Here is a 13,302-nt window from a genome sequence, read left to right as displayed (position 1 = left end):
TTGTTACAGAAAGCTCAGAGCTCCTTCTCAGAGAGAAAATGAAGTGATAAGCTCTGCTCTATGTACACTGCACTTGCTTCCAGTGTGACTCCTTTGGGAGACGCTATGATACAGTTTCAGGATTTGCTGTGAGATCCGGTGCACATCACTCAAAACATCTGTCTATTTAGACCACTAAGAGAATTAAACGAGATAGCATGTATAAATCACCTTATATAGCATTCAGCACATGCCTGGCACTCTCCCCTTCCCTCAGTCTGCCAGCTGATGAACCCAGTTAGTTGTTATATAAAGGACTCTGGTTCGATGAGTAAGATGCTCCACTGATAGAAAATTTAAGGTCACTCTCTTCCCGCTGCTCTTCGGAAGAGGCAAGCAGGTTTTTGCCTCTCTCTCTCTCGCTCTCTCTCTCTCTCTCTCTGTGTGTGTGTGTGTGTGTGTGTGTGTGTGTGTGTGTGTGTGTGTAATATACACACATGTAAAGACCATTTTCACTTATGGAAATTTTGTTAGAATATATCCTACTTCTCCTCTGTCACTTAAAAATCTTAATTTGCTTTATTTTGAGGTGGTTATAGATTTATAGAAAACTTACAAGGTTAATATAAAGAATTCCTGTGCATATACCTTTTACCTAGCTGCCCCAAATGTTAAAAAAGTTTTTATATTTACTTTGCCATGCTTGTTCTTAGGTCTCTGTGTATATCTATGAAGATGCTCACAGAGGCAGAGCTATATTCAGATTTTTTTGTGTACATACACACTTGGCTATTTAAAGGGAATTCCACATATTATGTGTCATTGCCATAATACTTCATCATATTTCCTAAAAACAAAGACATTCTCTTCCATAGCTATAATACAGCTATAAAAATTGGACAATGTTGGTATAGTTTTGTAAGCATTTACTTGATTAGAGAAAGTATGTCTTTTTTAGTTTGCTTGGCCCATTTTCTGGTATAACTAGTCTTTATTTCATTCTTTGAATAATTGTCTTTGTTTTAATTCAGTGTTTTCTGAAAAGGTAAATAAATGAATAAAATATATGATCCGTTGGAAATTGTAAAGGAGGGATAACTTTTCCCCTCCACCCATCGTAGTCTAGCAACTGGGGCCTGTAAGATCAATGAACAAATTAGCAGAAGAAAAGCACACAATTTTTAGTGATACTAATATTTTATATGCATAGGAGCTTCATAGAAAGAAAGCAGTGAAAACCCTAAATTGAGAAGTGATTCGATGAGGAGGTGGCACCGCCTCAGCAAAGGGCAATACAGTGTGCACTAGGCAAGAGAAGAGGGTCACAGGGCAGTGCCTGGGTAGGCAGTGAGGCAGTGAGAGCTAAAGGAGGGAGCGGAAGATAAGAAGTCCTGATGCAAGCCCTTTGAGTAGAGAGCCTTCCTTGCTGAGCTGAGTATTCTTGTCTTCCTGGAAGAAGGAGGGTCTCTTTCTCATTGGAAAAACTTAGGACCTACTTTCAAGCAGGTGGTGGAGGGCAGAGAGCCTTCCCGAATTGGCTTTTCTTGGTTTCTTTCCCTGTGCCAAAGTATCATGTTTTAGAGAGGCGCATCCTGATTATGTTAAAAATGAGGTGTCTATAAATACAGAAATGTCTGTAGTCAATATATGTTAAAAATACAAATGTTATATAATGTATGTGAGAGGCTTATGTATCTAGAACATCTCAGGGCATCTAATATGCTAATGTGAGTTGTAAATTTCCAAAAAAGGAGTTCCATTATCCAGCTTTTCCAAACTTAATGAATATTAAACCCTCTTTTAACATTGCAAAAAGCCTGTTTCAGAATTTCTTATGGGGACTCTACAAAAGGTAGATGTACCCTTGGCTGGTTCTGGGTTTTTAAGTATCTAGGGAACGATTCAAAACTGAGAACATTTGTAGGGATCTGACGCAAAAAAAAAAAAAAAAAAATTAAGGAAGACAAAATTGAAACATCCCACAACACCACTTTGTATAATCTCAGATTCATAAGACTTGACCAAAACACCAGTGTAGAGGTAGTCTTGATTGTAGAGGTGAGCTATCAGTTTTGTACCTTAGCTTTAAAGAAACTAAACCAAACAAAAGCAAGCAGTCACTCCAATTCAGCTCCACAAAGTATTTCCTTTTGAACAAGATTGAGGCCTGATACCAGTTCCTCAGAATTACTAAGCCTGTTAACGGAGGCAATTTTGTTCTCTTTTGTCTGCAAAATGACCGCAGTTTAGGTTTAATGGGGCTAATGTTGAGATATACCCCTAGTAGTAATTGACCAAAAGGTCAGTGCTCCCTCGGGTTAGAACTGCAAGGAGATTTTCAGGTCCTGTCGTTCCCACGCTGGAGTCATTAGTGAGCAGCCGCGGTCTGCACACAAGTGTCAGCTCAGAGATCTGAGCAAGGCTGTGATTGAAATATACAAGTCCAAAACAAGGTTCCTGCCTCAGATAATGTTCCAGACTCAGTTACAGCGACTCAAGGACAGACTTTTTTTTAAAGCTCTCAGTGTGTGTGTGTGTGTGTGTTGGTGCAGATACCACATATGTGGAAGTCATGGAATAACCTCCTCTTTGCCTTTCACCTTGTTTGAAACAGTCTCTCTCTCTCTCTCTCTCTCTCTCTCTCTCTCTCTCTCTCTCTCTCTCTCTCTCTCTCTCTCTGCTCTGTACCAAGCTAGCTAGTTTGCAAATGCCCAAGATTTCCCTATATCTGCCTTCCATCTCTGTAGGAGCACTGGTGTTTCAGATGTCTCTGCTTCTGACTTCACGTGGGTTGCAGGGATTCACACTTGGCTCCTCATGCTTAAATGTCACTTAACCCACTAAGCCATCTCTATCTCCAGCCCAAGATGGTTGTTTCTTTAAAAAAAAAAAAAAAAATTACCTCTTTTTATTTCACATGTGTTGGTGTTTTGCATGCATATATTATGTCTGGAGTTAAAGACAACTTTGATCTGCTGTGTGGGTGCTGGGAATTGAACCCAGGTCCTCTGGAAGAACAGCCCATGCTCTTAACCGTCCCTCCAGCTCCAGTCATTTCTAAATTAGGTTCTACCAGGCAGACCTCCCACCCCACTCTACCCTGTGACAAGAGTTTGGTTCATCAGGACAACTTATAATAATAGCCACTCACATGAGCTTCTTTCTCTGTGTGTCCTTTTTTAAAATTGTTTTATGTTTGTTTATTGACTGAAGATCTAGTTAACTCATTGCTTTTTAGATTTCCCATCAGTCATCTTGGAATATTATTATTTTATATATAATTTTGAGGGACTTTGTTTCAGGAATTATACTAAAAACATAGATTATACCCACTAGACTTTATTTTGATACATAATAACCTGCCAATCTGATAAAAAAAATGTCTTAAAATAGCACACTGGGTCTTTATTAATTTTGTTCCTCAGAGAGATATTTTAGGAAAAGGGGAATATTTTTCTGACTTTGAGCCTTGCTTTAAAATAACTCCTGGGAGAACAATAGCATATATGTGACATGAAAGCAGGAAGGGGGTCTACCAAGGGGAGGAGGGAATCCTCGAAGGAGCTAGAGGAAGGAAGTGGAGGAGGGGCAGGAACGAGGCATAACTCTGTTACGTGTGTGAAAATACTGGTGCGAAACCCACTTCCTCCTGTGACAACCAGAACATTCATTTTTAAAGTCCTTCCTAGGGCTGGAGAAATGGCTTGGAGGAGCATTGGCTGCCCTTCCAAATGTCCTAAGTTCAATTCCCAGTAAACACTTGGTGGCTCACAACCATCTGAAATGAGATCTGGTACCCTCTTCTGGCATGCAGGCATATGCAGACAGAACAGTGTATACATAATAAATAAAATAAGTCTTTTTTTAAAAAAAAAAAAATCCTTCCTAAATAGCCTAGAAGAGGCCAAATTGGATACAGCTGTCACACTCTAAGTTGGATGGAGTATGTGAGTATCAGCGGTGAATTATATGTGGTTTACAGTTTGCTCAAATTCAACCTGGTACTTAAATACACCCTCTTAACCACTACCACTACTGTTCTTTAACAGATATAACCTGTCAAAGGAACTAGATGGGCGTTTGAGTTTAGAAATGGAGAAAGGCCCTCTAAAAACTGTCCCTAAGTATGGATGGCCTAGGAAGCTTAATTTTGAAGAATTCTCGTTGTGGAAACCAAGAGAATACCCACTTCAGAGAACACTAGAAAGGTCTGAGGTAGTGAATTATACTAACCATAAGACAGAAAGGCCCAGTGCCCATGACAGCTAAAATAAAAATAAAAACAGAACACATGAAGAAAGCTGGCCTCTTCTGAAACTAAAGCAAAGGTTCATAATTGACCTGTAATGAGCGCCAGATGTTGCTTTGAAATGCCTGACTACTGAGGAAGTGTGAGCCAAAGAAAAATGCAGAATCCAGATGTGATTCTGTGAAACCCCTGGCTAAAGGTAGAGATGGCGCTTATATCTGCTGTCCACTCCCCTGAAACGGCAGGGTAGTTCCGAGCCTAAATAAAGCCACGGGGACAAGCAGAGCCATAGTGACCATGGCAGCAGGCGAGACAGGAAGTGGGCCAGTGGTGACCCCTCCAAGAAGGTGGGGAAGCTCAAGAGTCTGCAGATGACAAAACAAAGTGCTTTCAGTGGGGTTCCCTTCGGGCTCCCTTGTAGTTTGAACCTTTCAGGCATGTGCAAACAAGTAGTAAGCATTTGATTATGGAATTTAACATTTAATCTTCTGCTTTCTAAATTCTGTCATCAAGCAGAGTCCTCTACAGAGATAAACTTCATGTGATGCTTGAACAAACCAACAGTAGAGCTGGAGAGTGGCTCAGCAGTAAAGAGCACTTCTTGCTCTTGCAGAGGACCCAGGTTCAATTCCCAGCACCGACATAGTGGTTTGCAACATCTGTCACTCCAGGTCTTGGGTACCTGACACCCTCTTCTGACCTCCAAGGGCACCAAGCACACATGTGGTGTACACACTTGCAGGTCAAATGCAGGCAAACTCATAAAATGAATAAATCTAATTTTTTAAAATTAATAAAAAAGTTTGTGCAGCTTTAAACAGAGATGAAAAATGAAAAACTATTATACCTTAATCTTCTTTTTTTATCTTTTTGGTTTTTTGTTTGTTTTGATACGGGATTTCTCTGTGTAACCCTGACTGTCCTGGAACTTATTCTGTAGAGCACCTCAAAAGCAGAGATTCGCCTGCCTCTGCCTCTAAAGGTGCTGAGAATAAAGGTCTGCACCACCACACCTGGCCTACACCATAATTTTCATACTGCTAACCCTTGGAGGGAAAGTCAGCAGCAACTCCTCCACACAGACACATGAGCGTTCATGGGACAGTCTTTTTTTTCCCCATGGGACAGTCTTAATGAGATGTTGTGTTTGCAAAGCAGGAACAATACACTTTCCAAGTAAATGTCATACTATAATTATGAGGGAAAATGCATGAGCTACTTTCTCCAAGGAGTCCTAAAGAATGTGTCCTCAACTCTGAAGCCAAACAGATACAACTTCATATTATAAACTTACAGAAGTGTCATCCAAAAAAAAAAGAAAAGAAAAATTGGACCCAACTGGAAAAGGGCACCAAAAAAATCAATATATTCTTCAAAAAGAAAAATGGAGCATGGAGAAATGCAGGGGGCATTCTGAAAAGGCACGGCTGCTTTCAAAGGGTCAGCATTCACTATCACAACAGAGCCAAGGAGAGCTTGGAATGCCCAGTCCTCTGCTGAGAACCTTTCTTTCCCAGTTGAGAAGAGTTGGCAGGGCTTCCTGTCTTGCCTGCCTCTTCTATATCCAGAAGTGGGGTCTACCAGCAGTTATTGTTACTGAACCAAGAAATGCTCTCTAGATATGGAAAATGAATATCAAGTCACGAGCCACATATCTCCCCACTTAGTAAAGTGTTTATTTCTGAAAAGTTACGAAAGACTATACCAACAGTGGCCCAAAACCAAGACTCTCTTCCTGTCCTTGCTGGGTAGCTAGAAGACTGGGTACAGAATGCAAACTCTGGGTGCAGTCCATCTTGTAAAACCCAGTAGAGCAGCACTATTTGAGTGTGGACAAATGAATGTCTTACATTCACTAAAGAGTTTTCAGGTCACATTGACATGTGACAGAAGCAATAACGTCTGCATTTACATGGGAAAAAAAAGTCATGCAGCCTGCCAGTGACAGAATAGACTTTGAAGCAGTCCTAGCAGCTGTGCTCAGCAAGCTCCGACAGAGATCAGGCACTGTCTCCCTGTCTCTATTCACCCTCACAGCACTGAGGAGGTAAACACCATTGCCACCCAATCTTACAGATAAGAAGTCTACAGTGCAGAAGAGACTTGCCCATGTCTTCTCAGCTGTTGTGAGTGCCCAGGCTTTGGACATGGTCAGTCTGTGCCCAGAGTGCACTGCCAGCTACTCTGCCCCTGCACCTCAAGAAGTAGACATTTTAAGCACCTGCTTTATACTTGCAAGTATAATAAAGAGAAACCTAGCAGCCATGTGGAAACTACTGCAGAGAAGTGAGCCAAGGCAGAGAAAGACAGAAGCTCAAGCATCAGTAAGCCAGTATGAAGAGTGGTTTGTAAGCCTCAGGACCAGAGCTGTGCAACAGCCAAAGGAGCGGGTCCCAGGGAATACCCCAAGAAAAAGATTCTGTGGATGAGCCTACCAGTCGGAAAAGACCATCGCTGGTCACTTGATGGGCCTGTGATAGCATTGGGTAAAAGTTAACACAAGATGTACTAAAAAGTTAAATCAGAGGTTTTAGAAATTTTACCCATAGTTCTAAACTATGAGTAAAAGCAAATTTATGAGGTAATGGAAGAATAACCATACTCCCTTGTCTATTTTATAAGTCCATTTTATATGTCATACATAATATAATGCAATACATGTGTGTGAATTATTCAGTGGGTGGTATATGTAGAAAACACTTATATGACAGCTGTTGAGATGCCAGAAGTATGAGTGGTGCTGAGAGAGTTCTCACAACTGGAACAGGACAGTATGTGTATGTGATCTGCAGATATGACAATGGGTCCCAGAAGCAGCAGTTAAAATAGTTTATGGAGAATGAGCATGCAAGGTAGAGAAGTAAGGGCAGGTGTCAGGGAAAGGGCTACTGTCTTTTATTCTAAGCATTTTTACACTATTTTTTTTTCGACAATCCAAACCCTACATAAACCAACAACACAAATGACCTTAAAGACTATCCTTAGAAAGAGCACCCCTGGAATGTTTTTAAAGAATCTAACCAAAACTGTTTAAGAAAAAGCTTTATTAAATGCTTCTTGGAAATTAAAAGATTGACTTTGTATGGAGAATGGGCACAAGAGAACATTAATTTCTCCCCTCTGTAAAGCAAAGCCACAAACAGTATGAAACTTTAGTTTTGTCTAAGAAATTGAATCACACACTTCCACCCTCTAATTGTGTTCTTTTGGTTTCTCAAGATACCAAAGAAGGGGCCTTTATTTTAGCACTTGGGTGGGGGCGTAGCACAGCCATCTGTACAGCACATTCAGCTACAGGAAGGAGCCGCAGAGACTAAAAAGGGCTGCTGTGCCGACGCCGCGTGAGAGAATGAGATGGTTTTCATCGCCTCGTTGTCTTCCAGTGCTGTTGATACATGAACTCTAGATTCCCATTACACGTTGCTCACGTGCCATGTTTCCCTTATGTATTGCGATTTTTCTTGACCCATCAGGCTCCTTTGATAACCTCCTCCCATGTGGTATGCACACAGTGCCACGGGCTGCAGAGGGAGAACACTACCAGCACACGGCGAACACTGAGTCTGCAGGAAGATGGACTCAAAACAATGAAACAAAAGAACCAGTGCAAAGGTGTCTTAGGAGAATTTGGGGAGCACAGATGGGGATTCAAGAAGAAATGTAGGAAACCTGAGAGAGACTGGAGAACACACACTTGTGGGTTTTAAATTCAGGGTTGAAACCATTGAACCCTTCAGGTCAGGGACAAGAAGGGAATAAGACAAGTAGCTCAAGGATAGGACTGGGTGGTAAAGCAGAGCAGTGACCAGCAAGGGAGCTCCGGGGGGAGTGTGTAACAGAAAAAGTGAGTAGTCATTAGAGATCACAAAGACTCTGCAGCAGACATGAACAGAAAAGGGAAACAGTAGGGAAGAAAGCAGATTTGGTGGTTGAGAGACTGTATAGGGGAAAAGCCCTTGATCAAAGATTACATCAAATTCAGCTTTGCTCAAGAGATTATATTTGCTCAAAACAAAATAGGAGCACCTGGATACAGGATCTTAGGGGAGAAATAAGTATCTCTGATTTGATGCTTGGGCTTTTATATATTGCCTGATCAACTTCCGAGTTGCTGAAATAGACAAGAAAACTTCATATGATATTGATGATCTCTCTGGCCCTTTCCCCCTGGAATATATTAAATTCTCGGGACTTTATCTCATGCCTAGAGAGGGTGGGAGCGTAGGCTTTGCGAAAGTAAATCCGGTTGCAAACCCAAAGTGGCGTTCCACTTAGCACCGGTGAGTGTGATCTGTGTAAAGCTCCGTTTCCTGAAGCACTGGAGATGCGTATGGTGCTTGGCTCTGACTCATCTTACTTGACTTCAGCTTTCCCAAAATATTTATCTATCTACAGATACTTGCATTTTGGTTTTCTTCATTTCGTGACAATAAAGTTAAAACTGCCTTAAATACCACACGCACTTCTCTGTAGAATTATGAGCGACTAGGTCCTGGTTGGGGAGAAGCGGGTAGTTGGACCATGATTCCCAGCGCCATCTATTGGCGATAGGTGGAATCAACAGACTTTGTCTTTGTTTCATTCACCAAGCAGGTTGCCAGCCCAGCTGGTTAAGCAGAGGAACCATCTGTAATGCCAAAGTCACCTACTACTCTACTCAGTCAGCCAGCAACATTTTCGGTTTTCTTTCTCTGTCTTGAAGGTGTGGCGTGGCACCCTGGCCCGAATGCGGTATAAGAGGACCAAGGCAGCTCTGACAATAATCAGGTACTACCGGCGCTATAAAGTAAAGTCGTACATCGACGAGGTATCCAGACGCTTCCACGGGGTCAAGACCATGAGAGACTACGGGAAGCATGTGAAGTGGCCAACCCCCCCAAAAGTCCTGCGCCGCTTTGAGGAGGCCCTGCAGTCGATTTTCAATAGGTAAAATCTTGTCAAGTGCCACATTCCTGTGCAGTGGCACACTCCCAAATCCTCGACCGTGGCATTGGCTCGGCTCTTTACTGCTGTGACATTTACCTCTCCTTCTATCTTGTGTTTGATTGATTTTGTTTTCAAAGGGCATCTGCTTACCTCTCAAAGTAATGGAACTGTCAACGTGTTTTTCCTGTAGCACTTGACAGCAGCATGCCACAACTCCTGGATCTAAGCCACATTTAAGATAAACTACCAGCATGCTGTCCCCCACTTCCTGTCATTAGCAAAAGAACATAAATAACTTTCTTAAAATCAACACACATACCTCAAACTAGCAAGTCGCATTGATCCTATCAGAGCCGCAGGTCAGTCCAGCTGTGCCTTAGACTCAGGAGCTCCTGAAGCCCTGATGCCATAGGTCCACGCTGTTTGATGGAGCTGAGCATGGGGCCTAGGCCTTTAACAGTTCCCCGGTGGCTTGAAAGTGCAGCGAAGGGAGAAAACAACTATTTTAAGCCATGCTTCTTTTTTTTCTTAAATTAATACCCAGGGAAACATTTGGACCTTCTCAACTGATTTTTTTATGACCTGCCCTGAATCTAAGAGTCTTTGCCTAAGCCCTTCCTCCTCATTTTGAGCTTGTTTGTTGACAGCATGCATGCAGCAGAGACAATTGCCCTGCGGTGTCTTCAGAGAATTCTCCAGGCCCCCTTTAGACACTAGATTTTCAGACTTCTAACATAGTCCTTTCTTTCTTCCTTCCTTCTTTTCTTTCTTCCTTCCTTTTTTTTTTTTTTTTTTTTTTTTTTGAGATAGGCTGTCTCTGTTATGTAACTCTGGCTGTCCTGTATTTTCCTATATAAACCAGGCTGACTTCAAGCTCACAGAGATTCACCTGCTCCTGCTTCCCAAGTCCAGGGCTTAAAGGCGTGTGACACCATGCCTACCATGTTGTAGCACTTTAGTAGAACCTGTATTCTTTAAACCATATCTGCACTTCTGTACATAATACAACCTAATTATTCTGTATATGGCTGTTATTGCTGTATTGTTTAGGGAGTAATAAGACAGAAAATCTCTACCGGTGTTCATCAGAGTTGCAGCCATTGACACAACTCTACTAGCCATCTGCGGCCAGTTGAGCCCAAGGATACAGATGTGAAGTGATACCTAGTGCTGTCTTAACTATGATCATCTGGGGACATTAGCCAAACTAACAGATCTCAAATGTAGTCATGTGATATAATTGCTTTTAAAATACACTACTTGATATTCTGAATGTAGAAGAACTACTTTTAATTGTATGCTGAATCAGACTTCCATCTTCATTAATAGACTGTATGGAAAGATAGAGAAGTCACATGACAGGAGACTCATGAATATGCATCTTATTTATACTTTATAAAAACCATAAAAATGCAGAACTGTTGGTGCAGGCCCACAGCCGTAACTACTTAGGAGGTTGGAGTAGGAGGATCTTAAGTTCTTGGGTAAGTTAGACCCTGCCTGGAAAGATAAAAGGAGAATTAAGGACATGGTTAGATGGTAGAGTGCTTGCCTAGCATGCACAAGGCCTAAATTCAGTAATTAAGTCCTCAGTGCCACAAAGAGAGGAGGGGCAGCAATAAAGAGGACAAACAATATAAAATTAGTGAAAGCAAAGGAAACAACTCTCAGCTGCCAGATACAACACTGAAAAGTAACTTTGGGGAAAAAAATTAGTTAACTCTGTGTGTGTGTGTGTGTGTGTGTGTGTGTGTGTGTGTGTGTGTGTGACAATACTTCATATGTCACAGGCTAGCCTTTAACTTGCTATATAGTCAAGGCTTACCTTTACCATCTGCTCTTCCTGCCTCCCATTTCCAAGTGATGGGTTTACAGGTGTGCATCCTGATGTATGTGTTTCAGCCATCAACTGCCAATAGCTCCTTACCTAAGGGTAGGGCCTCATGACCCCTCCCTCATCCATGATGGAATTTTGATGGCTTGATCCTGTGCAGGTTCAAGTTCATAAATACAGCGGCCCTCTCATGTTCAGAACACAACATGTCACAACACTCCTCCTCATCCTTCAGCTCCTTCGTTCTTTCCACCCCTTCTTCCACAGTGTTCCCTGAGCCTTTGGGGAAGGAGTAATGTAGATGTCCTACTTAGGGCTGAGCATCCAATGTCACTTATTTTTATACCTTGGCCAGTTATAAATATCTGCATTAGCCACTGCCCGCTGCAAAAAGAAACTTCTCTGACCGAAGTTGAAAGCAACACAAATCTATAAGTATAAATGTATATTTAGAAAGCAATTTGACGGCATGACCATTTAGAGAAACAACAATATCAGTTCCCCTCTGGGGCCTATTACTTCTCCAGCCACAGGCTTTTGACCAACTTTACAGTGGTACTCATAAACTCTCTCCTGTGGAGACTGCCTCAAATCTAATCAGAAAGGGATTGGTTGCCTCCATGATAATCAATGCCAGCGGTTTAGTGGCACATCTTGCCTGGCAGATGGTATTGTAGCCAGGTATGGGAGGTTCCCACATGGAGTAAGACTGTTGATGTCTTTTTTCCCCCCGTGGCCTGCATAACACCTCCTAGCACTATAAAGCTAGCCATCAGGGAGGAAGTTGCCCAGTCAGTCCCAAGCTCATTTCTCTATGTTCAGCAACCAATGTATGCAGAGTCTTCAGCAGCAAGGTCACCAACTACTTATGGTGGGCAACCTTGAGAAACTGCAATAGCCTATGTTATTGGTGGGGAGAGCTGGAACCCCCTTGATAGAGAACTCATGGGGAGGTATCCCCTACCTGGCACTGAAGTGCCACTTACTAATGCATGCCCTCTGTATGTAGCGTTTCTACACCTAAGGGTACTTTCATCCAAACCTTTTGCTCCCAGCAGGCCCCTCTTTTCTTTGATGTCTTATGGATTCTCCTTCTCCCCTCTCCCCAGTAAAGTCTCCCCACCATAGTCTTTTCTGGCTTCCTGACCTCTACAGACATGCCTTGTTAAATATATAAATCTAAGAATTTGAAATTAGGATCCAGATATGAAAAAGAACATGGACATTTGCCTTTCTGGGTCTGTGTTCTCTCACTTGGTGTAATATTTTCCAGTTCCATCCATTTTCTTACAGATTTCATAATTTCATTTTTCTTTATAGATGAATAAAATTCTGATGTGTGTGTGTGTGTGCATGCATGCATGTGCGTGTGTGTGTGTGTATGTGTGTATACATACTACATCTTCAGTATTCACGAAACGTTGGGCACCTAGGTAGATTCCATTTCCTGGCTGTTGTAAGCACTGAACGTGGATATGCAAGTATCTCTGTAATCAGATGTGGAGTCCTTTGGGTGTATGCCCAGGAGTGAAGCAGCTAGTTCATCTGGTAGTTCTGTTTTGGAAAACTTCCACACTGATTTCCATAGCAGCCACACCAATTTATACCCCCTGTTTAATATTTGTGATGACTGCAAATGATAGTGATTAATTTCACATTGTACCCTGGCCTAAGAAGGCCTCTTTTTTAGATTTTGATGTTTTACTTTAAGTCTAGAACTGGTTAATCTGTATATAATTAAATTTGCTCATCCAGCAAATATTTTCTGAACACCTGGTGTTTTGCAGGTACTAACCAGGTTTCCAGGGACACAGTGACAGTCAGGAAGAATGGGAATGACAGGCCCAGCCTCCTCACAAGGGTCATAGTTGATGAATACATAAAAATACTATTTTTTCTTCCCCCCCTTCTTCCGAATGAATCTTGCCATTTGTATTCATCTAGTCAGGCAGACCTTTTCTGTAAAGGGCCTGTAGTATTTTAGGCTATGCAGGCTACATATGGTCTCTCACATAGTCTTTGTTTTGTTAAACGTGTAAAAATATAAATACTTCTCTGAGCTCACAAGCAGAATAAAAACAGACCTTGAGCCAGATTTGAAACAAGCTGTAGTTTATGAACCCCTGATCTTGAATGTTTTGTTCTGTGGGATTCTGTGCGATATGTGTTAAGGGATTCCAGTGTTATTGTTGGGCTTGTTTGTGAGTTTCTAGAATCTCCATGTGTGCTAATTGTATTATTTTGTTTTCAGTGCTTTGTTTGTTTTTTTGTTTGTTTTGAGATAGGGTCTCATATAACCTGAACTATCCTTAAA

The 13,302-nt window shown here is 41.8% G+C and overlaps 1 protein-coding gene across 1 annotated transcript in view; it reads left to right on the top strand.

Annotated features, from left to right (window-relative positions):
• Window positions 1–13,302, top strand: part of Myo1d (myosin ID) — a 302,318-nt gene that overhangs the window by 167,066 nt on the left and 121,950 nt on the right. Inside the window, exon 17 of the mRNA XM_057774656.1 lies at window positions 8,931–9,154. Coding sequence (XP_057630639.1) covers window positions 8,931–9,154 — 224 coding nt within the window. The remainder of the gene's footprint in view (window positions 1–8,930; window positions 9,155–13,302) is intronic.

Source organism: Chionomys nivalis, chromosome 7, assembly GCF_950005125.1.
Source record: "Chionomys nivalis chromosome 7, mChiNiv1.1, whole genome shotgun sequence".
Classification (NCBI taxonomy): Eukaryota; Metazoa; Chordata; class Mammalia; order Rodentia; family Cricetidae; genus Chionomys; species Chionomys nivalis.
The sequence above is the reverse complement of the archived record's forward strand: the minus strand, read 5'-3'. Positions and strand labels throughout refer to the sequence as shown.